At 40.6% G+C, this 27,893-nt stretch overlaps 1 protein-coding gene across 1 annotated transcript in view; it reads left to right on the top strand.

Moving 5' to 3' along the window:
* The first annotated feature begins 6,171 nt into the window (after window positions 1-6,171).
* The window catches only part of FMO4 (flavin containing dimethylaniline monoxygenase 4), a 30,174-nt gene continuing 8,452 nt past the window's right edge, over window positions 6,172-27,893 (top strand). The window contains exons 1-8 of the mRNA XM_007989519.3: window positions 6,172-6,467; window positions 8,236-8,377; window positions 12,011-12,150; window positions 15,245-15,433; window positions 16,391-16,553; window positions 23,597-23,739; window positions 24,665-24,864; window positions 26,359-26,711. Of these exons, the coding sequence (XP_007987710.3) occupies window positions 12,019-12,150; window positions 15,245-15,433; window positions 16,391-16,553; window positions 23,597-23,739; window positions 24,665-24,864; window positions 26,359-26,711 (1,180 nt within the window). The 5' untranslated portion in view covers window positions 6,172-6,467; window positions 8,236-8,377; window positions 12,011-12,018. The remainder of the gene's footprint in view (window positions 6,468-8,235; window positions 8,378-12,010; window positions 12,151-15,244; window positions 15,434-16,390; window positions 16,554-23,596; window positions 23,740-24,664; window positions 24,865-26,358; window positions 26,712-27,893) is intronic.

Below are 27,893 nucleotides of genomic sequence, written 5' to 3'. Positions count from 1 at the left end.
CTGGCAACCTCGGTGTTCTATAATAGGGACCAAGAGGAACAGGCCAAAAAGGAAAAGTGAGATCAGAGAAAGGCTGCAGCCTTAGTCATGGCCCTCAGACAAACCAACCTTGGTGGTTCAGAGAGGGCAGAAAATGGAGCAGGTCAATCACCTGGTATGGTTTATTATCAGTGTGGTTTGCAAGGATACTTTAAAAAAGACTGTCCAATGTGAAACAAGCCACCCCCTCACCCATGTCCACTATGCCAAGGCAATCACTGGAAGGCTCACTGACCCAACGGACAAAGGTTCACTGAGCCAGAAGCCCCCAACCAGGTGATCCAACAACAGGACCGAGGGTGCCCGGGGCAAGCGCCAGCTCATGTCATCACCCTCACTGAGCCCCTGGTAAGATTAACCATTGAGGGCCAAGAAATTGACTTCCTTGTGGACACTGGCATGGCCTTCTCAGTGTTAATCTCCTGCCCCAGATGACTGTCCTCAATGTCTGTTACCATCCGAGGAATCCTGAGACAGCCTGTAACCAGGTATTTCTCCCACCTCCTCAGTTGTAACTGGGAGACTTTGCTCTTTTTATATGCCTTTATTGTTATGCCTGAAAGACCCACACCCTTATTAGTGAGGGACATATTGGCCAAAGCTGGAGCTATTATCTATATGAATATGGGGAACAAGTCACCCATTTATTGTCCCCTACTTGAGGAGGAAATCAACTCTGAAGTCTGGGCATTGGAAGGACAATTCAGAAGGGCAAAAAATGTGCAGTCCAAAACAGGATAAAGGACCCCACCACTTTTCCTTATCAAAGGCAATATCCCTTAAGGTCTGAATCTCATAAAGGATTACAGGATATTGTTAGACATTTAAAAGCTCAAGCTTAGTAAGAAAATGCAACAGTCCCTGCAACACCCCAATTCTAGAAGTACAGAAACCTAATGGTCAGTGGAGACCAGTGCAAAATCTTAAACTCATCAATGAGGCAGTAACTCCTCTATATCCAACCCCTATACCTTGCTCTCTCAAATACCAGAGGAAGCAGAATGGTTCACTGTTCTGGACCTTAAGGATGCCTTCTTCTGCATACCCCTGCACTCTGACTCCCAGTTTCTCTTTCCCTTTGAGGATCCCACAGACCACACATCCCAACTTACATGGACGGTCTCACCCCAAGGGTTTAGGGATAACCCTCATCTGTTTGGTCAGGCACTGGCCCAAGATCTAGGCCACTTGTCAAGTCCAGGTACTCTGGTCCTTCAATATGTGGATGATTTACTTTTGGCTACCAGTTCAGAAGCCTCATGTGCTACTCTAGATATCTTGAACTTTCTAGCTAATCCACGGTACAAGGCCCAGCTCTGCTACAACAAGTCAGATAGCTATGTCTAATCTTAGCCAGAAGAACCAGGGCCCTCAGCAAGGAACGAATAGTGCCTATACTGGCTTATCCTCATCCTAAGAAGACAACCCCACAATCAGTGGCATATCTAAGTAAGGAAAGTGATGTGGTAGCAAAAGGCTGGCCTCACTGTTTACGGGTAGTTGTAGCAGAGTCCATCTTAGTATTAGAGGCTATCAAAATAATACAAGGAAAGGATCTCACTGTCTGGACTACTCATGATGTAAATGGCATACTAGGTGCCAAAGGAAATGTATGGCTATCAGACAACCGCCTGCTTAGATACCAGGTGCTACTCCTTGAGGGACCAGTGCTTCAAATACTCACGTATGTGGCCCTCGGCCCTGCTATTTTTCTCCCAGAGGATGAGGAACCAATCAAGAATGACTGCCAACAAATTGTAGCCCAGATTTATGTCGCCCAAGAGGATGTCTTAGAAGTCCCCTTAGCTAATTCTGACCTTAATTTATATACCAATGGAAGTTCATTTGTGGAGAATGGGATATGAAGGGCAAGTTATGCCATAGTTAGTGATGTAACAGTACTTGAAAGCAAGCATCTTCCCCCAGGAACCAGCACTCAGTTAGCAGAACTAGTGGCACTTACCAGAGCCTTAGAACTGGGAAAGGAAAAAAGAACTAATGTGTATACAGATAGCAAGTTTGCTTATCTAATCCTACATGCCCATGCTACAATATGGAAAGTAAGGGAGTTCCTAATCTCTGGGGGAACCTCCATTAAATACCACAAGGAAATCATGAAGTTATTGCATGCAGTGCAAAAACCCAAGGAGATGGCAGTCTTACACTGCCAAAGCCATCAAAAAGGTGAAGGACAAAAGGAGAAAAGGCAGAAGGAAACTGTTGGGTAGATTCTCAGGCCAAAATCACTGCCAGGCAGAACATCCCACTAGAAATACCTATAGAAGGTCCCTTGGTATGGAACAACCCTCTCCAAGAAATTAAGCCCCAGTATTTCCCAACCGAAACAGAATGGGGACTTTCACAGGGGCATAGTTTTCTCCCCTCAGGGTGGTTCACAACAGAAGAGGGAAAGGCACTCATACCCAAAGCCAACCAGTGGAAAATACTTAAGACCCTCCACCAAACTTTTCATATGGGTATTGAAAACACTTGTCAAATGGCTAAATCCCTATTTACAGGGCCAAATCTCCTCCAGACCATCCACCAAGCGGTCAAAGCCTGTGAGGTCTGCCAAAGGAATAATCCCTTGTCCATAATAAGGCCCCTCTCAGGGAACAAAGAATAGGGCACTATCCTGAGAGGACTGGTAGTTAGACTTCACCCATATGCCTAAGTCTAAGGGATTTCAATACTTATTGGTCTGCATCAATACCTTTACAAATTGGATAGAAGTCTTCCCCTGCAAGACAGAGAAGACTCAGGAAGTGGTTAAAGTTCTAATTCATGAAATAATTCCTAGATTTGGGCTTTCCCAAAGTTTACAAAGTGACAATGGTCCAACTTTTAAAGCCACAGTAACAGGGAATTTCCAGGGCACTAGGGATACCATATTACTTCCACTGTGCCTGAAGGCCACAATCCTTAGCAAAGGTCGAGAAGGCAAATCCCTGTAACTGTGAATACCATCTTAACTTTCCAAGCCCCTCTATGCATCCAACACAACCTGTTATCAGGCCTGCCCCCAGGGAACCTACTATCCCATCAGTGTAATTACATGCTACAATTTCAAGCCACAGCTGATTGTAGTAACTTTCGAGACCCCAACAGCTCCATTCAGACGGCTTGTCCACCTCTCAGGGCTTCCAAAAATCATCACCTCCTCCCTGCTTAACAAACAGTCCAGGTTTTATAATGGCAAACATACTCCCTGCATGACCATTCACCCCCGGACCCTCTGCAGCAGCACCCCCACAACTAGTGAATGCCTCCTCATCCCCTCTTTCAATTAATCTCTTGAATGGTTCCTAGTAGTTACAAAATGGTTTTTTCCCCAATGGGAAAATAGAACACGGGGAGCCACTCAGTTTGCTCCCAGCACCCCTTTCCAGCCACTCACCGGAGCCACCTTGGCAAGTACTCTAGGAGTATGGGAAAATGAAACCAACAAACTCACACACCTTTTTAACATACACATCCAGTTCTGTCTACCCAGCCAAGGCATATTCTTCTTATGTGGAACATCAACCTATATCTGCCTCCCCACCAACTGGACAAGCACCTGCACCTTAGTCTTCCTAAGTCCCAACATTAACATGGCCAAGACCCTATCAGTGCCCCTCAAAGTTCAAATCCATCAGCACAGGGCCATACAACTAATACCCCTACTTATAGGGTTAGGAATGGCCACTGCTACAGGAACCAGAATAGCAGGTTTATCCACTTCCATTATCCCACTATCACATGCTCTCGAAGGATTTCTCGGACAGTTTGCAAGAAATAACAAAATCTATCCTTACTCTACAATCCCAAATAGACTCTTTGGCAGCAGTGACTCTCCAAAACCACTGAGGCCTCCTCACTGCTGAGAAAGGAGGAATTTGCACCTTCTTAGGGGATGAGTGTTGCTTTTACACTAACCAGTCAGGGTTAGTATGAGACACCACCCAGCGTTTACAGGAAATGTCTTCTGAAATCAGACAATGCCTTTCAAACTCTTATACCATCCTCTGGAGTTGGGCGACATGGCTTCTACCCTTTCTAGACCTCATGACAGCATCTTGCTATTATTCGCCTTTGGGCCCTGTGTTTTTAAACTCCTTGTCAAATTTGTTTCCTCCAGGATGGAGGACATCAAGCTACACAGATGGTTTTGCAAATGAAACTCCAAATGAGCTCAACTCACAACTTCTACTGAGGACCCCTGGATCAACCCGCTGGCCCTTTGATGCCTCGAAAGTTCCCCTCTGGAGATATTACAACTTCAGGGCCCCTTCTTCACCCCTATCCAGCAGGAAGTAGCTAGAGCAGTCAATGCCCAATTCCCAACAGCGGCTGGGGTGTCCTGCTTAAAGGGGATATTGAGAGGTGAAGCTGTACTTCCTGGGTCCAGTAGGGAGTTGGAGAACTTTTCTGTCTTACAAGAGGATTGTAAAATGCACCAATCAGTGCTCTGTAGCTAGCAAGAGGTTTGTAAAATGGACCAATCAGAGTTCTGTAAAATGGATCAATCAGAGCTCTGTAAAATGGACCAATCAGCACTCTGTAAAATGGACCAATCAGTGCTCCGTAAAATGGACAAACCAGCAGGATTCTAAAAGTAACCAACTGCAAGGAGAATTGAGAAAAGGGCATGCTGATAAGACAGAAACAGGACATGGGAGGGGACAAATAAGGGAATAAAAGCTGGCCACCCCAGCCAGCAGCGGCAACCAGCTCAGGTCCCCTTCCATGCTGTAAAAGCTTTGTTCTTTCACTCTTCACAATAAATCTTGCTGCTGCTCACTCTTTGGGTCGGTGCCATCTTTAAGAGCTGTAACACTCACCCCGAAGGTTGGCAGCTCCATTCTTGAAGTCAGTGAGACCACGAACCCACCAGAAGGAACTAACTCCAGACACAATATTTTTCATTTTTCATTTTAAAACTTTTTTTATTTCTTCTAAAAAAAAAAAAAAAAAAAAAAAAAAAAAAAAAAAAAACAACGGGCTACATGTGCAGAACGTGCAGGTTTGTTGCATAGGTACACGTGTGCCATGGTGATTTGCTGCACCTACTGACCAGTTCTCCTCTAAGTTCCCTCTCCTCACCTCCCACCCTACAACAGGCCCTAGTGTGTGTCATTCCCCTGTTTGTGTCCATGTGTTCTCATTGTTCAGCTCCCACTTATGAGTGAGAACATGCAGTGTTTAGTTTTCTGTTCCTGTGTTAGTTTGCTGAGGATGATGACTTCCAGCTTTATCCATGTCCCTGCAAAGGACATGATCTCATTCCTTTTTATGGCTGCATAATATTCCATGATATTTTTCAAAAGAAAATATTTGCTTCCAACAGAAGATTTTATATTAAAATCTGCATTTGCAGCTTTTACTGAAAAGAGCCTAAGGCCTTGCCATGTTGGGCTCATTTTATTAAATAGCAACATTTAGCTGAATTGAATAGACGGAGAAAGTACTTTCCAGTCAGATCTGACCCACTTTCCTCAAGTATGTTACCCTCCTCACTCCTGTATGCATTTGCATGTGTAGTCACAAGCAAATGTGGTTTAGAAATTGTTCAGTGAACCATGTTGGAAAATATCCCTAAGCACAAGTTCTAAAGATGGTCTGTTATGTTATCCTCCAAGCACACAGTGGAAGGAAAAAAAGTAAGTTTTCTATTACTGCCACAGCTTCTGTAATTACTACCTTTCTTGTGCCCTAGGTTAATATCTAAAATTAGCTTTATGCTTTCTCAAACACATTTCACCAGCTCCCTCTGCTGATCCAACCGGAAGGATAAAACAGCTTAAATTCCTTGTAAGTCCTGAAATTTAAAATCACATTTCTGGGGTTGGAGATCTCCAAGCATGAAAGAACTTGATGAGGTAATGGTCATCTGAATAACTTTCTCCTTTGGACAGCTCCTGTGGTAATTCAAGCAAGAGTCAGGATGTAGACGTTTGTTTCCAAAAGTAGAACTCCTGTTTCGCTGAGAAAGCTGATTTGGGGTGATTTGGCGCCCTCTACAGACTGCAATGGCAAGAGCGACGCTATCATGTGCTTCTCATAAGTTTTAGGGCTTTGCCAGAACTGTGACGTTGAGAAGGGTGGGGTAAAGGGGCAGGAAGGGTTTATGTTCTGCCAATCCAACAGCTGTATTCTAACTCACCATTCGGCCCTCCCTTAAGATCACGGAAGTATCACACTTGTCTCCTACACAACTTTTTTCTTGGTCGGTATACTTTCTGCTGTCACCAGCAAAGCAGAAAAGACGAATGGCTTTTGTTTTAAACTGAGGGCACTTTTACAAAAGTCATCTTTCCGTTTATTTTTCTTTTAGAAAAAAGAATTTGGGTTTTGAGCTTTAAAAAAAAAAAAAGACAAACACTTTCCTTGCCTATTTGACTTTGAGAAATAATTTAAGTCAAAGAATCTGCTCTATGCTAACCAAGGTAAGTGTCCTGGATTTTTTTTTTTTTTTAATGGGGAAATGATCCAGAAACTGCTTTCACAAAAGATGAGTGTTCTTCTTTGAGTGTGTTCCTTAAGAATGAATGTGATTATCTTCTTTTGGGGTCTCTTGACTAGGGCTAAAGCAAGAGAATTAAGGAAAAAGTCAGGAAGCAAAGGGAAGTTGTAAGGAAACAAAGTTATATTGTGGACAGAACCATCCAAAAGGAAGGTGTCAATGAGATAAACAGAATCATGAGTCTTTCAGTGACTCCAGGCTCACCTCTGATTTCATCTTATGAATGAGATGGAAACGCCAGCCATTGGGAAACAAAATACCCCACAGATGGTGTGAAAAAAAATACTGTAACACAGTAAGAGCATGGTAGGGTGATGATAAGAAACATAAAATGATCAAATTCCAAATTCAAAGAAATCATAATTGATTACATGATTTGCAAATCACCCAAGTCTTTCCATGTCTCATAAAGGATTCCTACATTTGCTCAGTCAGGTGTGGGCTGGGGTTTTCCGGTTGTACAAAGGTCTAGTTCAATAGGTCAGGGCTCCTTTCTGCCAAGGGACTAAATATAAGCAACCTATGGCTGGCACGGTGGCTCATGCCTGTAATTCCAGCACTTAGGGAAGCCAAGGCGGGCAGATCACTTGAGATCAGGAGTTTGAGACCAGCCTGACCAACATGGTGAAACCCCGTCTCTACTAAAAATACGAAAATTAGCCAGGCATGCTGTTGCATGCCTGTAGTCTCAGCTACTCAGGAGGCTGAGGCAGGAGAATCACTTGAACCTAGGAGGCGGAGGTTGCAGTGAGCCAAAATTGTGCCACTGCACTCCAGCCTGGAAGACAGAGTGAGACTCCATCTCAAATAAATAAATATAAGCAACTTTTGAGCAACCAAGTACCTTATGAAGTCCACTTTATAGTTTACAGAGTTTGCACACACATGTTTTCCCAATCCTTCAAGCCTGCAGTATTCTCTCCTACCTTTGAATTCATATCTTTTTTTTTTTTTTTTTGCACCAATTACTTGGTTTTCAGACATAAGAACAGTCCTTTCAAACTAGAAGGAAACAAAGAGAAAGCCACTTGAACCCTCTGTTTTACAAATGTGGAAGCACTGACTCAGAGAAATCGAGAATTTATTCCAGGGTTACAAGCTGCTTAGAGGCAGAAGCAGAACTAGAACTCAGATCTCTCAATTTCCAGTTCACTTACTACCTTCATCTACTGACTCGAGGCAAAATTTAAAATGGTTGCTCCCATTCAGAAATGTATAGTCTGTAAATATGGATTAATTTTAAAAAGTGCAAATTCCCAATTTGTTTCTACTGCCTGTAGAGTCTCTAAGTCAGTCCTTAAAGTGCTTTTGCCCAGCACCTTTTTAACCCACAGCCCACTCTGTCACTAACTAGGTCTCTAGGCAGGGATAAACAGGCCAGGAGAGTGCAAGCATTCGTGCCTAGAGCATGCTGCTACCATAGGACTTAGCACAAGGTAGCATCAGTCTCTCCATATACAACATCTTAAGAGCAGTCATTGTCTTTTTTTAATTCTGAGACTTTACTACTATTTCTTAGTTGCAGCGTCTTGATTATCTTCAGGGCCCCACGCTTGGCTTAGTACTTGCACTTAGAGGTACCCAGGGATATTTGTTGAATGAATTACTTTGCTGCCAGTCTATTCATGCCGGTATATTTTTCACTTTGGCAATTTAGTTAGCAGCCATTTCTTTTTATGTTATTATTGCAGAGAGAGAGCACAGCAAAGATCTGCCCACCCCAGGCCTCTACCTAGTGGCCTGGAAATTCAAGTATTCTTATTGGTGGAGGTCATTTATTTCTGGTTAGAAGCTGTCTAAACCTCCTACTCCTCAACTCAGAGGAAAACACAGGTATGTCTGCCTACTCCTTTCCAAACTTGTTGATACATTTTATCTGTGAGAACTGTCTTTGCCAAGGAGAAGAAAAGGAAGAAAGGAGACAAGTAGGGAGGTAGAGAATGAACACTGAGTAAATATTTTGTGTAAGGCACTTTTTTTGTGTAAGTAATATCATGTTTTTTAAAACGCAAACAATCCTTCAACATAGGTATTTTTCTTATTTTACAAAGACTATATCTAAGGTTGCTCCAGTAGGTTGCTCTGGCCAGTTGGTAGCAGAGAAAGTTCGAATCCAACTCTGCTCCCTCCAAAATCCATTTTCATTGCATTCCCATATAGCTCTCTCAACTAAATGGGATTCCCAAATAAAAAGTCTAAGAGGAAAAATGATACATTTTGTAATAGATAATGAAGCCAGGTATGGCAGTCTCAGCCTCGCAAAGGGCAAGGCAGCAAATACATTCGGAAATTGAAGGCCCTAGGAAATTCGTCTGATCTTCATTGCAAGTTCATGAGTCTGCCTTAGAGTCAGGTAAGTCTGAGGGTTCCTGGAGGACTCAGGAGTCTTTCTTTACTCCCTGCAGTCAGTAAATTCACTTTGACTCTGTGCCTTCTGATCTGGGGCTTCTGATCTGATTAAGAGGCAAGCTACAAAGCCATAGAGAAAAACTCCTCCAAGCCCATCCCAAAGGTGCAGCAGCAAACCTGGGCAAAGATGAAGGAAGAGGCAGGAGAATCACTTGAACCCGGGAGGCGGAGGTTGCAGTGAGCCGAAATTGCGCCACTGCACTCTAGCCTGGAAGACAGAGTGAGACTCCATCTCAAATAATTAATAAATATAAGCAACCTTTGAGAACCAAGTACCGTATGAAGGTGAGGGAAACCACAGGATACCTCAGGCTCTCAGACCAACAGCATGTTCATGTCTTGGTTTCAGATCCTGAAATCCATACTCAGTGCAAACTCTGCCTCTTATTAGCAGTGTAGCCTTAAGTTGTTTCAAATGATTATGCTAATTTCCCATTTACTGGTCCTAATAGCTCAAAAAAGATATGCTCTCTTGTTTCCCCAAGGCAAATACCACTGTGATAAGTGACATGAGACTACAAAAATCACACAGGGGTTATACAACTAGATCTCTCCTCAAAGAATACTGTATCTTCAAAGGCAAAGTGAAATGAGTTATATATGTTTCATAAAACAACAGAATACTTTGAGGTCTCAGCTATTGTTTGTGTGTCTTCTGAATTGGCCAAGGGGGTTGCAGGGAAAAGCAGCACTTGCAACTAAGTCCACATGACATATTAAAGGCCTCAGTGTGACATACACTTGATTTACTAGAATTAACTCAGCCCATTTGATTGAAGCAAAAGCAATGTGAGATGTGCAGAAGGCTAAATGATAAAATCCAGAAAAACTGTCAAAAACTGGTCCTATATCCCCATATATGTGTATGTGTACCCTTCCACCAGTTGCCACTGGCAAGCATGAGCATCCCCATTTCTAGCTGACATCGTCTTGGGCTCCGGAATATCCCTTATGACGTTCCTTGGGGACTTTGTTTTCTATTATGGTCAGTCTTGCCTCTTTGCAAGGTTAAGAACATGTAATATCCTCAACCCATGTAATATCCTTGTTTTATGGCAAGGCATGGCCGTGACCAGCTATTCTTCAAGACTCTAAATGCTTTGAATCAAAACCAACATTTCTACTGACTGAAATTCCTGGGATTCAGAGGCACAAAGTGATAGCAAAGAACCCCTTTAATACTGAGAAATTCTAGCATCCCAATGGGGTCGAGGTACTGTCTACACTCTAAAATACTACAGATTGAGCATTCCTTATCCAAAATACTTGGGACCAGGCCGGGCATGGTGGCTTACCTCTGTAATACCAGCACTTTGGAAGGTTGAGGCCAGCAGATCACTTGAGGTCAGGAGTTCGAGGCCAGCCTGGCCAACATGGTGAAACCCCATGTCTACTAAAAATACAAAAATTAGCTGGGCTTGGTGACAGGCACCTGTAATCCCAGCTACTTGGGAGGCTGAGGCACGAGAATCACTTGAACCTTGGAGATGGAGGTTGCAGTGAGCTGAGATTGCACCACTAAACTCCAGCCTGGGTGACAGAACAAGACTCTGTCTCAAAACTAATAATAATAATAATACTTGGGGTGAGAAATGTTTCAGTAGGATGAACATGGTGGCTCACTCCTGTAATACTAGCACTTTGGGAGGCCAAGGCAGGAGGATCACCTGAGCCCAGGAGTTCAAGACCAGCCTGGGCAATATGGTGAGACCCCATTTCTATTAAAAAAAATTAATTAAAATAAATAAAAAATAAATGTTTGAGATTTCAAGTCTTTTCAGATTTTGGAATATTTTTATTGTACTTACTGGTTGAACATCCCAAATCTAAAATCTGAAATACTCTAGTGAGCATTTATTTTGAGTTTCATGTCAGTATTCAAAAAGTTTTGGATTTTGGAGTATTTCAAATTTTGGATTTGGGGGTTTGGGCTGCTCAACCCTCAATAGCTAAATTTAGTGGAGCATTTACTATGTAGCAGGCACATTTCTAAAACCATTCCGACATTTATCAGTCATCTAATCATCCTAACAACCCTTTAAAGTCATTATTATTATTATTACTATTAAAACGGAAAAGTTATCTGACCCCTTGCAGAACTTGCTACAGCAGTGTGGCTTGTTTGTATGTTCAAACCCCTTATAGGAAGGGGAACATGCAGATGGGCAGGTGCAGGAGCCAGGGCTAGTGCTTTTAGGCTCCGGCCCCCAGTAGGATCTACAGGTGTGTTAAAATTAATGCTCTTTTAGCAGTTGCCATTTACGGACAGCTAAGTATGAGCAGTTCAGTGGAGATTCAGGTGACACTCTTTTACACCCTGCCCTCTTGGTACCCAGGTCCTTGTCCAGGAAGAATCAGGTCACATGGACTTGAAGCATGGTGAATGCAGGTATTTTATTGGTGGTGGCAGTGGCTCTCAGGGGACTTGTTGGGGAACTGGAAAGGGGATGGAGTGAGAAGATGATCTTCCCCTGGAGTTTGGCCATCCTGGGCCAATCTCCTCTCCAACCATCCCCAGTTGAACTCCTCTCGACATTCAAACACTCCTTCTCTTCTCTCCTTCTCTGCCATGCCGCTCTGCTCTGCCAGTGGAGCTTGGGGTTTATATGGGCATGGAATAGGGGCACGGTGGGCCAGAATGGTCTTGGAAAAGGCAACACTGGGGTGCAAAAACAGGAATACCTGTTCCCATTTAGGGCTGTAGGTTTCCAGGCTTGAGAGTGAGGCCTTTGCCAGGGAACTGTTCTCTTCTACTCAGTATTTCCTTGCCTCTTGTTGGTATCACTATTATTACCATTCACATTTTACAGATGAGAAAACTGAGGCATAGACAGGATAGTTAGCCTAAGATCACACAGTTAATAAGTAGTGAAGCCAAGACTTAAACCAAAACAATCTGATTTCAGAACCTGCATTTTTAAGCAGCATGTGATTCTGCTCCCACTCAAAGATGAAAAAAAAAATGCATATATATCACTATAAAAGTTGAGTCTTGTGACAAGGGCTCCCTTCCAAACTTGTTAAATAAAGAAGTTCTGCCTGACTTTCCTCTAACAGAGCATACCATGGCCAAGAAAGTTGCAGTGATTGGAGCTGGTGTGAGTGGCATCTCCTCCATCAAATGCTGTGTGGATGAGGACCTGGAGCCCACCTGCTTTGAGAGAAGTGATGGCATTGGGGGATTATGGAAGTTTACTGTACGTGGTTCACATCCTCTTATCTCTATCAGTCATGATCTGGCCATTTGCTTTGTCTCTGCTCAGACATGGTGGCTTTAGCCTGTCTTGGTGATCAAGTAAGGGAGTGGCTTCCTACAACAGCACAAACATGTGCGTAATGCAGTGTTAAACACTAGGCAGGATGCAGTCTGATTGGTGAGGAATCTTGAGAGTGTGCAGACTTGGGTCAGGGACAGTTGGAAGAGAGAGAAAAAAAGAGTTAAGTCTGAGAGATAAGCATAGTATTGGACATTTATGATGATTTCTGGACTGTAGACTTTCTAAGACAAAGCTGCGGAGTGTAACATCAGGCAAACTGAATAGCATTGGTGAACATAAAAAAGATTACACTCTAGGGAGAATGGAAGTTGGCAACAGGGAGTAGAACCACAACCCCCGGACATTGTTCAGGTCTTTAGGAACCGAACTGGCAAGAGTGAGGCAGGGCCCCAGACCTTGGAAGGCCTTGCGGGAGGGGGAGGGTTCGCTGTCACATTTTCAGAATAGAAAGAACTCAGGCACTAACTAATCCTTCTTAGAAGTGGAATATTTAGGCTCGGAGGCTACACTTAGGTCCAGGCCACCTATTAGGTGACTTGAGCATCAGACAGTGGGGATGGAAGTGGTTAAATACCACCTGCCTCTGGTCAGGATTGGTGCTGGTTACTGGAAGTAGCAGAGTATCCAGTAGGGACTGAGGGATCTGCTCCAGTGGTGAAGTATAAGAAGGTATCAGAAGGTTTATGCCTGTAATCCCAGCACTTTGGGAGGCTGAGGTGGGAGGATCACTTGAGGCCAGGAGCTCGAGACCAGCATGGGCAGCATAGCGAGACCCTGTCTCTACAAAAAATAGAATTAAAAACAAACAAATAAAAAATAAGATGGAAGCTAGGTAGGCCCAAGTACTAAATGCTATAGGGGAAAAGAATAGTGACATTCAACAGGCATGAATGAGAGAAGCCTTCATAGAAGATATATTGTTTGCTATTAATAGGTCTCTGATGGATGATGAGTAAAACAGAATAAGCAACTACATATAAGCAGGAGTAGTCATAACCCTAGGATTATAGTATACTAAGAGAAAGAAAAACTTTGGTATATTGTTAACTTCATCAAGCCACCAAATGTTAATGTGGAAGGAAAATATTGGGTCTGGTTTATGTAGCGTCTGCTATTTGGCCCCACAGTTGGTTTGGTTTACTTCTGCTATTCTAAAGTATACAGATTAATTTTAGAAAACAATCTTGAGTTAAACAAATAGGGAAAAAAGGAAAAATATAAATTAAGTAACAATACTCGCAAATTAGTACTATTAAAATTTCAATGTAATTTCTCTCAGTCATAAATATACAGTTGTCTCTTGGTGTCTGGGGGGGTTTAGGTATCCCTTTGGTTTTGCTGTGGATACCAAAATTCACAAATGCTCAAGTTCCTGATAGAAAAGGGCATAATATTTGCGTGTAGCCTACACACATCCTCCTGAATATTTTAAATTTAAAAAACCTGAATCTCTAGGTTCCTTATAATGCCTAATACAATATAAATGTTATATAAATAGCTGTGACACTGTAATGTTCATGGAATAATCACAAGGAAAGAAATATGTACATGTTCAATACATATGGAAGCATCCTTTATTTTTCCCAAATATTTTCCATCCTTGGTTGATTGAATCCATGGATCTAGAACCTACAGATACAGAGGGCCAGCTGTACTATTTTTTTTTTTCAAAAATGTTATCATAATATTAATTTTCACTCATTCAACAAGTACTTATCATGCCCTTCTGTGAGGACACAATGATGAATAAGATAGACAGGGACTCTGTCCTCCTTGCAGTCCGGTGAGAAACAGAAACAGTAAATAGGGAATTACAACACAGTGTCTTCAGGTTCGTGGTAGAAGTACAGGATGCAGCAGGGCCACATCAGCTACCTTATGCAGCTCTGTTGGATCATGGATAACTTCTTAGAGAAAGTGACAGCTAAGAAAGAGACTTAAGGGAGAAACAGAGGTTAGCTTCAGCCACAAGAAGTTCATTGGTGTCTTTAATATAGACCTATTTGTTTTGTTGTTTTGTTTTTGAGTGATGGAGATTGAATCAAGATAAGTGGAGGACTTCATGAGAAAACAGAGGCTACAGTAAATGGTTCTTCTATGAAGATTGAGATAGGATGGAGAGAGACAGGGCTGAAGGGGACATAGGTTGAGAGGACGTTTTGTTTGTTTTTAAAATTAGAGTATTTTGTGCTGATGAGAAGGAGCCAATAGAGGGAGGTAGATTGGGAATATACGGAGACAATAATGAGAAAAATTAGTAAGGTATTCCCTGAGGAAAGCCAAAAAGGAAGATGCCCAGGGCATGAGTGGAGTGAGTAGCCATGCCAGTGGAAGAAGGAAAAGATAAACAAGATAGATAATGAGCCCTGCATTCATGGAATTGTTTAAGGACAATGTTAGTCTTGGAGAGCCCTATTTAATTTGGTTAGCTTCTTTGTGGTTTGAAAAATATATTGAATTTAATTATACAATCCCGCCAGTGATTTCTGATAATTATAGCATAGACACCTAATGCTGGGTTTCCTGGAACTCTTTAAAGTTACAAATAGTGGCTCAGTACAGTGGCTCATGCCTGTAATCCAGGCATTTTAGGAGGCCAAGTTGGGTGGATCACTTGAGGCCAGGAGTTAGACACCAGCCTGACCAACATGGTGAAATCTTGTCTCTACTAAAAATACAAAACTTAGACAGGCATGGTGGCGCACACATGTAATCCCAACTATTTGGGAGGCTGAGGCGTGAGAATTGCTTGAACCCAGGAGGCGGAGGTTGCAGTGAGTCAAAATCGCGCCACTGCACTCCAGCCTGCGTGATAGAGTGAGACTCCATCTCAATCAATCAATCAATAAAAATAAATAAAATTACAAATGGGACATTAATTGCTATGACCCCCCTCTCAGTAAGGCTGGCATGATCCACCATGATCTCTGTTCTCTTGCTCCTATCTCCATGATCTCTGTTCTCTTGCTCCTATCTCCATGATCCCAACAAGCTAACTATGCCTTCACCACAGGAATGTTCCAAAGATGGGATGACCAGGGTCTATAAGTCACTAGTGACAAATGTCTGTAAGGAAATGTCATGTTACAGTGACTTCCCTTTCCACGAAGATTATCCTAATTTCATGAACCAGGAAAAATTTTGGGACTATCTCCAAGAATTTGCTGAGCACTTTGACCTCCTGAAATACATTCAGTTTAAGGTAAGATTCTTTGGGTTATGGAAGATGAATAGATGGGGGCTGGCCTATTCAGCAATCTAATGAAAACTGGATGTTTAAAGTAAACTTTTTATTGATTTTATCTCTAAATAAATAGGAAGAAAATAAGGACTCCTCTCTTCTGCTGCTGCTCAAGTTTTACTCAAATCAATCATTAAAATACTGAATTGGGGACGGGTGCAGTGGCTCACACCTGTAATCATAATACTTTGGGAGGCCAAGGCGGGCAGATCGCTTGTTGTCAGGAGTTCGAGACCAGTCTGGCCAACATGGTGAAACTCCGTCTCTGCTAAAAGTACAAAAATTAGCTGGGTGTGGTGGTGTGCACCTGTGATCCCAGCTTCTCAGGAGGCTGAAGCATGAGAATTGCTTGAACCTGGGAGGCAGAGGTTGCAGTGAGCCAAGATCATGCCACTGCACTCTAGCTGGAGCCACAGAGTGAGACTCCGTCTCAAAAATGAAATAAAATAAAATAAAAAACTGAATTTGCTGATTCATCCTCTAAATGCCAAACTCTCATTCAGGATGAAATTTTGACTTTTTTTAAGAGAGAAAAAAAGAATTTTGTTCATGAAGCCCATTGGGGACAAAAAAAATCTAGACATCTGAACCATAGAAATTATAATAAGGCAAAACTAATTTTCCTAAATTTTCCAAAGCACCGGGCATTGTAACTCATCTCTTTCTCACCAGGAATAAAACACGACTGTTTCTTCCTTCTACTAAAAGATTCAAATGTCTCAAGTCAAAGTCTATATTGCCACCTTTGTGAGTTTGCATAAGTTACTTAACTTCTCTAAGAAGATGATAAATCAGTATTAATAGACCTCCTGTCATGGGACTTGGCCTACTGAAAGTAACAGACATGGTTACCACACCAGTCATTGCATGAGGTCCAGGGGTGTTGGTGAGAAGTGAGTGTTTGTCTTTCACTTTTAGACCACTGTGTGTAGCATAACGAAGCGTCCAGACTTCTCCGAAACTGGTCAGTGGGATGTTGTCACAGAGACAGAGGGCAAGCAAAATAGAGCTGTCTTTGATGCTGTTATGGTGTGCACTGGACATTTCCTGAATCCCCATTTACCTTTGGAAGCCTTTCCTGGTGAGTCATTTCTACCTGAGACCATGCCTATGCTTCTGGGTTCTTCTAGAAGTAAACTTACTGATTTACAGTGGGATATACCTCCCCATGATTATAGATAGCTTTATATTCACTCTCAAAAATGATATGTGCAAAATTACTTTAAAAGGTGTATAAGGCACTATGTAGGTGGTGTCGGGTCTTATTTATTAATATAAATGTTGTCATTATTGTTTGAGCTTTCTAATGTGTGTCTAATTGAAATTCAGTGATCACGTAAGGCTCAAAACAACCAGGTCTGTCATGAAAAAGAAGAGGCTTTGATTTTAGGGATTAAATTACAGGTAATTTGAATCAGGACTGGCCTGTAATAGAACGTACAGGAAATGAGAGTATATTATTTTTTTTTAAAGAAACAAACCAGAAATTAAACATGTAAAGCAATATATTCAACCTCCTCTAGAGTTGGAGGTTCTTGGACAAATAAAAATTTAAAAAGGAAAAAAAAGCAATATATTCACCCTTCAAAACAGTCAACACAATAATCGTACAATTCTTCGGCCGGGCATAGTGGTTCATGCCTGTAATCCCAGCACTTTGGGAGGCCGAGGCAGGGAGATCACTTGAGGCCAGGAGTTGGAGACCAGCCTGGGCATCATGCTGAAACCCTGTCTTTACTAAAAATACAAAAATTATCTGGGCATGGTGACTCACACCAGTAATCCCAGCTACTCAGGAGGCTGAGGCACGAAAATTGCTTGAACCTGGAGGGGTGGCGGTTGCAGTGAGCAAAGATCATGCCACCGCACTTCAGCCTGGGCCACAGAGTGAGACTCTGTCTCAAAAGTAAATGAACAAATAAATAAATAATCATACAACTCTTAAACCAGGGCTATCCACAAAAAGGAGTTTTAGAACCTTCCATTTTGGAAATGCTTTTTACTGTGACAGCATATTCTTTTTAATAGACTCATGACTATCAAATTGCCATCATTTGAGGTCAAAACTGGTTATTTGAAAAGTCAAAAGCTATTCAAATTCAGTTGAGGGAAATAAAATTAATCAATTGAGGATTACTAAAATGTAATAAAGCTACTCTTTGTTACGTATTAGTGGCCCTAACGGCAATTGAATAGGTGAGTTTTTTTGTTGGGTTTTTTTTTTTTTTTTTTTTTTTTTTTTTTGAGACGGAGTCTCACTCCGTTGCCCAGGCTGCAGTGCAGTGGCCGGATCTCAGCTCACTGCAAATTCTGCCTCCCGGGTTCACGCCATTCTCCTGCCTCAGCCTCCCTAGTAGCTGGGACTACAGGTGCCCGCCACTTCGCCCGGCTAGTTTTTTGTATTTTTTAGTAGAGACGGGGTTTCACCGTGTTAGCCAGGATGGTCTGGATCTCCTGACCTCGTGATCCACCCGTCTCGGCCTCCCGAATAGGTGAGTTTTTGAAATTTCTTCAAGGAATTAAAAGAACTTTTAAGGAAGGAAAACTGTGAAGAATAAAATATACAAACATTGGCAAAATGAATGAAAATACGTCTTATAAGTGTAATCACAAATTGACAGAATATCCTATTCAAAAAGGAATCAAGTGAAAATTCAATACACTATTTTGCAAGGAAACACTATTATAAATGGTGGTTGACTTCAGGCTTGCTGCTGATCTGGGGACTAACCACACAACTGTACAGTACTAAAGAAATATAAAAACACCTCTTACAACATTCTCTATGGGAAAATGTGCTGTAAGTGCCAAACTATTGACATGGACACTTTCAGAATTTATTCTTTTCAAGTTTGGGATTGTTTACTCTTTATTCCACACTAAATTCAGTTCCACATAATATATATATATATATATATATTTTTTTTTTTTTTTTTTTTTTTTTTTTTGAGATAGGGTCTCATCTCGGCTCACGCAGCCTCAACCTCCTGGGCTGAAGCAATCTTCCTGCCTCAGCTTCCAGAATAGTTGGGGCTACAGACGTATGTCACCACACCTGGCTCATTTTTGTATTTTTTGCAGAGACGGGGTCTTTCCATGTTGCCAGGGCTGGTTTCCAACTCCTAGACTCAAGGGATCCACCTGCTTTGGCCTTCCAAATACTGAGATTACAGGACTGTAACTTTTTAAGATTCCGTTTCTGCTTTTAACTAACCACCACAGTCTCTTTCACAAATAGCTTTAGGACCCCTGTTGAAATGAATGTTTTCCTTGGGGACATTAACTCTTCTCTGCATAGAAAGTATCAGGACTATTTCTACGCTATTGAAAAAAATCCATAGAAATCGCAAGCTTTGTCTATAACATGTTACCACAACTGTTTGAAAGTTGACATTGCAACACATGCATACCCTTTTTAAAAATCTATATTGTCCACCTAATGGAAGAAGCTGAGGCACATGTGATTTCAAAGAGTTTACTTGAGTCAAAATAAAATTTTAAAGAGTTTCCTTGAGGAGAGCTGCTTGGGAAACATTTCCAAGTTGCCTTGGGAAGTGCTCTGTTCAGCCTTTGTTACAGGCAGGTTTCTAAAGGGAACAGGGAACAAGTAGTGCGCAGATACAAAGTTGTTTGACAGGAATTCTCATCAATTTACAGAAATAGCATTGATTAGTCATTGACTGTACATTTTTGAACTATAGGCTACGAGTTATGACATCCAGCATATAGCATTGTCAGGTTAATTTATGGCTACTTAATGTCAGTAAGTCCAGAGCCCAAAGAGCAAGTGTCTTCTAGAGGTGATTACTTAACTCAAGACGGGGAGTGACATGTGATTGCTGTCAAATTTCAATGGCTCTCTGGCCTGATAACTTAAAGAGGACTTGCATTCCTCAGATAAAGTTTCTTTTATTTCCAATATAAACTGACTTTTGCTGTTTTCCTGAATTAGTAGTTTTAATTTATCAAATATATTTCTTTTTCATTTTTTGGCACTGCATTGACATAATCATTGACTCAGAACTACCTACACATTCTCTATTTTTTCTTCTTCGTATGTAATTACAGAGAATCTGTCATTTGCAAGTCGTTGTGTTAGGCAATATGAAAGATATAAAATCCATGAGCAAAGTTGAACCCTCCAGTAAATTCCCTCCAGCAAAACCTCGTAAGTGGCTGAATGTCCCACTCTCCAATGCATTTGATGCATATTCTGTTCCCACTTCTTGGAAAATTCTTCATGCTCCCCTTTTCCAATTTCTAATCATTCTTTAACAAATTCTCACTTTAAGAAAATCTCCTTCAAATGCCTTCACTGGCTCAGTCCAGGCTGGACGTCCCACTGGAGCCATCATAATGCCTTCTCTTCTGGAAGGGAGTATAGCATCATGCCTGACAGCTGAGATCCAGAGTCAGACATCTTGAGTTCCCATACGGGCTTTGCTATTTACCATATGGTCTCGGGCAAGTTGCTCAACCTCCCTGTTTTATTCGGTTGGTTGGTTGGTTTTGGGTTTTTGTTTTTTTGCACTGCAATCTCAGCAGTGCAAAACAAAAACAAACAGGGAGGTTAAGCCATTTGCCCAGGGATTTTTTCTTGTCTCAATCTCAGCTTTGACAAAATGGAATAATACTATGGTCCACTCTATGGGGTTGCAGTGAGGTTTAAATTTGTTAGTATAGACCAGGTGTGGTGGCTCATGCCTGTAATCCCAGCATTTTGGGAGGCCGAGGCAGGCAGATCTTTTAAATTCAAGAGTTCGAGACCAGCCTGGGCAATATGGTGAAACCCTGTCTCTACTAAAAATACAAAAAATTAGCCAGGCATGGTGGCATGCACCTGTAGTCCCAGCTACTCTCAGGGCTGAGGCGAGAGGATCACTTGAGCCTGGGAGGCAATTACAGTGAGCTCTGATGATGCCACTGCACTCCAGCCTGTGTAACAGAGTTAAATTCCTTCTCAGTAAATAAATAAGTAAATTTGTTAATACGTATAAAGTTCTCAGAAGCCTGGGACTAGCATAGCAATGGCTAAATAATTGTTAGCTATTTTCTGTTTACTTACCTATATCCCCATTAGAAGACAAAGTCTTTATTTATTTTTATTTATGTATTTATTTATTTTGAGACAGAGTTTTGCTCTTGTTGCCTAGACTGGAGTTCGAAGGCGTGATCTCAGCTCACTGCAACCTCTGCCTCCCAAATTCAAGTGATTCTCCTGCCTCAGCCTCCCAAGTAGCTGGGATTACAGGTGCCTGCCACCACACCCAGATAATTTTTTTTTTTTATTTTTAGTAGAGGTGAGGTTTCACCATGTTGGCCAAGCTCGTCTCGAACTCCTGACGGAAGGCAATCCACCCACCTCGACCTCCCAAAGTGCTGAGATTACAGGCATGAGCCACCTCACCCAGCCCAGAGGACAAATTCTTTGAGGGTATGGTGGGGTGTGGTGGCTCACACATATAATCCCAGCACTTTGGGAGGCTGAGGTGGGCAGATCAATTGAGGCCAGGAGTTTGAGACCAGCCTGGATAACATGGCGAAATACTGTCTCTACTAAAAATATAAAAATTATCTGGGCATGGTGGCAAGCACCTGTAATCCCAGTTACTCAGGAGGCTGAGGCAGGAGAATCACTTGAACCTGGGAGGCAGAGTTTGCAGTGAGCCAAGATCACGCCATTGCACTCCAGCCTGGGTGATAGAGCAAAACTCTGTCTCAAAAACAAACAAACAAAAAAAGTTCTTTGAGGATAGGAACAACCTTTTGTCCTCACATCCCTTAGACCTAGCGTAGCACCTTAGGTGTTGAAAGTGTTGAAAGAACAGGTTATATAAGGTACGACTATTAGCCAAATTTTCCTTTAATATCCCTACAGACCTGATCTGTGGGGCTTGTCTTTCCCTTGCCCCTGGATGAAATCTCAAGCAGTTTTCTGCTTATTCTCAGATAATGAAATGTCATCTGATCATTATAAGTCACCAAAAAATATATATGTATCATTTTCATAACTAAAATGTCCTGTTCATTCAATAGTGAAAATTTGCAACTGTATGTAATGTAAAATGCCACTATCTGGCACCTGCTATGAGCTAACAGCAGTGTCAAGAAGAGACGGTGTCCTTGACTTCTTTCTTCCTCTGCCATCCTCTCCCCTGACAGAAATTTACAGGAATGGTGACAGAAAATGCCACAATTCCTGTAAATTTCCAACTCCTAGCCACTTCAACCTCAACCATTTTAGACCCTCAAAGTGAGCATGAGGCTAAATAAGGATCACAAAACTGACCTCACACACAGTTTCTGCAAATTCAGCATAGTTGGTTTAGCACCTCACTTGGAATGCGGGAACTATTGTTTAGTACCCAGCTTTGGGGGCCTCAGTAGGCAAAGAATCCTATTGAAACATTTTGTTATACAATCTACTTCTTGCCCAGGATGTTCAGCATAGTATATATGATGTTTCTTATTGTTTGTGAGTTTGAGTTACTGAAGCAAGTGCTTTAAAAAAGAACACTCATATGGAATATAAGATTTCCTATATTTTTAACAAGGCAGGTTGTAGTTACTCGATAAATGTTACCAAGTAAATGAATGAATCAATGACTGAATAGGAGGAGAATGATATATTCCAGAAGATAGTTTAATCTTTGTACATTGATACTTCAAAGGCACTTGAAGCCTTCGAGAGGCAGTCTAGTCCTCAAAACTGCTGGACTTTGCTTTCTTATCCTTTGTCAATGCTTCATCTCATCTGTGATTCTGACCATCACTGGCCTCATCACAATTGTTTCCTCTGTCACCTCCCACAATTTCCACTGTTGCTGCTGCTGCTATAAACACCCTTGCTTCCGCTATTCCTACCATTCTTAGTTTATGTGAATCTATGGTTCATATCTAAATTACCCAAGACTGGGTAATTTATAAAGGAAAGAAGTTTAATTGACTCACAGTTCCACATGGCTCAGGAGGCCTCACAATCCTGGCAGAAGTGAAGGAAGAGCAAAGTCATATCTTACATGGTGGCAGGCAAGAGAAAGAGCATGTCCAGGGGAACTCCCCTTCCTAAAACCATCATATCTCATGAGACTTATTCACTATCAGGAGAACAGCATGGGAAAGACCTGCCCCCATGATTCAATTACCTCCCACTGGGTCCCTCCCAGGACATGTGGGGATTATGGGAGCTACAATTCAAGATTTGGGTTGGGACACAACCGAACTACATCAGTTTTTTATGTCTGCCAAAGAGATAATCACCAAAAATGAATCAAAAGAAGAAATATTTGTAGTCTTCCTTACATATGTAAATATCATTATAGCTGGTTGTGCTTCTATGGACAGAGTATTAGGTGCTTCATGAAAGATCAATCAGAAACAAGTATAAATAACATAAGAATAAAATACAAATTAGCATACTGCATAACAACACATCAATGATAAAGCATAAAGTAAAATAAGCATAAAGTATAAGTAACTGAACTTAAATCACAAGAGTAATTACTTCATTTACAAAAGAGCTTATCACAGAATCTCCCCTGTGGAGAATTTTAATTGAATCAAAATTTAATATGTAAACATATTATATACACAAGTCACATTCTGATAGAATATATCTATTGGGCAAAGTAACATGCATCAACAACCTACTGTTTTTGTTTGTTTGTTCAAGATCTTTATTGAGCATCCAAAAGAAGATGTCAAGTAGGTATTTAGATACAAGTGTAGTGGTCCTGGGAGAAGCTACAGTTGGATATAATACTTATTGTAGATGAACTAGAAACAATCTACTTTTTGCCCAGGATGTTCAGCACAGTATATAAGATGTTGCTTATTATCTGTGAGTTTGATTTCCTGAAGCAACTGCTTGAAAAGGGCACACTCATATGGAATTCAAGATCTCCTATGTTTATAACAAAGCAGTTTGTACTAAATCCACATCTGGGCTCACAGCATCCCAGGGGAGAGGGATGTTATATGCTTTTTCTACTTCCTGCCACTAGCAGCATAAGCAAAGGGCTGCCATAGTTGTGGGACTTAGCTTTTTCCACAGACCCTATCCCTACATAGTGAGAAATTATAGCTTTAGATATTTCAGACTTTCTGATCCTTCACTCCTCTTAGGAATTCACAAGTTTAAAGGTCAGATCCTGCATAGTCAAGAGTACAAGATCCCAGAAGGCTTTCAGGGCAAGCGCATCTTGGTGATTGGTCTTGGGAACACTGGAGGAGACATTGCTGTGGAACTCAGTCGAACAGCAGCTCAGGTATATCATCTCTGAATTAATGCCCCTAATCCCATCATCAGTGATGGTGGCTAGAAAGAGGTATTCAAAACTATGAAGTACATTGGCCAATTGCTAAATTATGCAGACATAGAGTAAGTGGGAAAAAAAAAAAAAAACACTGAAAATCTTTAAAGCCACCCACGGTCCTTTCTGAACTATTTAAAAAGCCATGCTTTACAGAACTGAACCATCTCCAAGAAGGGTCTAGGAGAATTGTGTGGATGCCAGACCTCTGAGCATTTTTCAGAAGTGCTTCTTCAAAAACAAGACCATATAGGCAAATTACTTCACCCAGGTCAATTATCTTTTTTTTTACACCATCCCTTTGTCATTCTGGCAAAATACGTATGTGAGAATAGAAAGGTCATTTTCTTGAATGTTTCTAAGTTCTCTACTAAAAGTCGTATTTGTACCTTGTTTCGAGATAAAAGCAACACTTGCACAACAAATATACATAATGATTTTAGAAAGTCTTAAGACCAGATTCACAAATTAGAAATCTATTGCACTTTAGCATAAATTAAAGGACAATGATTAGATCTGGAAAGAATAGATTTTTATTTAAAAATACGTTAAAATTGCTTTTCCATACCTTCACTTTAAAGTCTGTTTTGCTTACATGTAAAAAATTGCCAGAACAATTCCATGTATCTACAAATATTATACTTCTATATTTATAATTCTATAAACATAGCAAAATATTTAAGAGAGATACAGATCTAGTAAAGTGATTTTGAGAACAATGACAGCAATAGGAACAGATAATCTTATGTAGACCTATGTACAAATTCACCAATCCTCTATTGTTATAAGACCAAACTGGAATAAGATCATCTGAAACACACTGATGAAAAAGACTACAAAATGATGAACACTTATTTATCCTTCTTGCCTTACTTTTTAGGTACTTCTCAGTACTAGAACTGGTACCTGGGTTCTCGGGCGCTCTGCAGATTGGGGCTATCCTTTTAATATGATGGTTATAAGAAGATACTATAGTTTTATTGCACAAGTTCTGCCTTCACGTTTTCTAAATTGGATTCAAGAGAGGAAGTTGAATAAGAGATTTAATCATGAGGATTATGGATTAAGTATTACCAAAGGGTACTTACATTTTTTATTTAATAGAAAAATTATTAAATCAATATTTCTCATATATTTTATTCAGAATGCAAAATGTTCAATAATTGTAATATTGCCTTTGTTTATTCTACTCTAAATCTATTTCCCTAAGACATTATCCAACAGGTACCATAGCAGTTCTTAAAATATGTGTATTCTCTCTCTGGTAGCAGAAGTAGTGATTCATGAGGCTGGAAGAAAATAAAAGATGAAAACTTTAATTTCCCGCTGTTACAAGTATCACATATTTTTGTCGTTGTTATTGTTGTTGGGGATTTTTTGTGTTGTTGTTGTTGTCGTTGTTGTTGAGACAGGGTTTTACTCCCGTCACCCAGCCTGGAGTTCAATGGTCCGATTTCTATTCACTGCAATCTCTGCCTCCTAGGCTCAAGCTATTCTTCTGCCTTAGCCTCCCAAATAGCTAGGACTACAGGCACAGGCCACCTCGCCCAGCTAATTTTTGTATTTTTAGTAGAAACAGGGTTTCGCCTTGTTGGCCAGGTTGGTTTTGAACTCCTGGTCTCAAGTGATCTACCTGCTTCGGTCTCCCAAAGTGCTGGGATTCTAGCCACCCCACTCAGCCAAAATGATATATTTTAATATACATCTGGATAGAGTTGCACATTGGCAAGTAAAAGAAAGCCTTTGAAAAGCATGTAAAGTCATTAAATATGATTTTTATTATACACTTGACCGAAATATTTTTCTTTGGTAAGACACCTTTTTTTTGTTTTTTGTTTTGTTTCTTTTTTGTCTGTGTTTTTACCCTTGAAATGTCTTTCAACTTATGAGGAAAACTACTGGCAAAGGATGATTTGATATGTACATTTTATAAAGACATTATGTTTGATGTGATTAGGTAGACTGTGATGGTCACACTGAAAATATTTATCAGTATAATTTTTTTTTAGTGGAGTCTCACTCTATTGCCCAAGCTGGAGTGAAGTGGTGTGATCTTGGCTCACTGCAACCTCTGCCCTCCCCAGGTTCAAGTGATTCTCCTCCCTCAGCCTCCCAAATACCTGGGACTACAGGTGCAGGACACCATGCCCAGCTAAATTTTGTATTAAATTTTTATTTAAAGAGTTCCTTGCTAATTTCCTCTCTGACTAATGTCATTCCTTAGAGACCTAAGTAATGTGAGACCCAAAATTGATCATCAAATGGATTGTTGTATACTGTATGCTGACACTCTGAGAAAAGCATTGCTCCAGAAATTAGTTCTAAGAGATAGAGAGTTTTAAACCCCAAGCAAGAAAGAGTAGGTTTAGTCATTTTCCACATGCCTTCTACTGAGAACAGAAACACAAACCATGTTATAAATATACTAAGTCAAGTAGATGACTTTGAATTAGTCATTGGTTAATTATCTTCCTTAGCATGGCAGGTAATTTTCCTGAATTGACTAAATAAGTCATTTGCTGAAGTTTCTCATAAAAATAACTACAGTGAATAATTTTCTTCTGTGTGTCAAAGGAAAACAGCAAAATTCATCGTGAATGATGAGCTGCCAAACTGTATCCTCTGTGGGACAATCACTATGAAAACCAGCGTGATGGAATTTACAGAAACCTCTGCTGTCTTTGAAGATGGGACAGTGGAAGAAAACATTGATGTTGTGATCTTCACTACAGGATATACGTTTTCTTTTCCTTTTTTTGAAGAACCTCTTAAAAGCCTCTGTACAAAGAAGATATTTCTATACAAGCACGTCTTTCCCTTAAACCTGGAGAGAGCAACATTAGCCATCATCGGCCTTCTCAGCCTTAAAGGATCCATCTTATCAGCCACAGAGCTCCAGGCACGATGGGCCACAAGAGTATTCAAAGGTACCGTGACTCTACTGAAAGCCCTCTCTTTGGATCTTAAAATTGATGCCCTGCCATTTAGCTAAAATCAAACAGATGTGAACTAAAGTAACAAAATATGTTTTAAATTAATGTACAATTAATTGTATATGTTTGTAATATGATGGGTGTGCTGTGTCACTTAATGGGAAAAGAGATTTTGGCTCTGTGGGTGAGATAAATTTGGACAACAGAATATAATCAAATTTCTCAGATTAGCCGAAGTTATTGAAGGCTTCATGATCCTATTCTAGCCTAGTCTAACCTATTTACTCCTAAATCTTTTCATTTAGTACTAAAAGTATAATTTTATATTGCTTCCAAAGAAAGATATTGGAATAGTATACACTATGAATGAAGTTGAGATTAGAGGCCCATAAAAAAATATTTTAGACACTGGAAACTACTTTCTGTCAATTATGCGATAAGAGCATAGATGCTGGAGTCAGAGCTACCGAGGTCGAATCCCAGCTTTGAAATTCTTTAGCTTTGCAAGAACCCTTCTAAAGCTCAGCCCCTTCATCTGTAAAATGGGGATAGTAAATCCTCTATCACAAGAATTTTGTAAAATGGATAATGTCTGCAAAGCAATTAGCACTGTACTTGACATATAACTAATGCTTATTAAGTGACAGGGTTTCTCTGACCATTGCTATTGCTATCATACCTCTCTGAAGTAGGGCAAATTTTAGATTAGCAAGCATTTTAGTCTTAAAGAACTGCAGTTTTCTTATTTTCAAATATAAACAGCCATAGCAATTGGGCCAATCAGCTATGCTGTAGAAGAATTCTGTTCTTAATGAATAAAAACAATCACCAATAATTTATAAATAGCATACAACATGGTATGCTAATATAACATGGTATTAAGTAGTGTTGACTTATATCAAATATTATATTCTAGAAATATAATAGATACCAGTCACACTTAAAACCGTACATTCTCCTAAGTTGGCAAAAAAAAGGAAATGTTATTTGAATGAGGGGAGGGGAAAGAAGGCAGTTAAAAAATCTCATTTTATTTACATTACAGAAAAAAATTCTACAACCCTCCAGTAAATTACCACAAATTTCTGTTTTTTAAGCCCAATTAAAGTGTTTCCACAGCATTATCTAATTACATTAAAACCACAGAAGACTTCATTAACTACCTGGTTTTTAAAA

Source organism: Chlorocebus sabaeus, chromosome 25 (genome assembly GCF_047675955.1).
Source record: "Chlorocebus sabaeus isolate Y175 chromosome 25, mChlSab1.0.hap1, whole genome shotgun sequence".
In the NCBI taxonomy this organism is placed as follows: domain Eukaryota; kingdom Metazoa; phylum Chordata; class Mammalia; order Primates; family Cercopithecidae; genus Chlorocebus; species Chlorocebus sabaeus.
The sequence above is the reverse complement of the archived record's forward strand: the minus strand, read 5'-3'. Positions and strand labels throughout refer to the sequence as shown.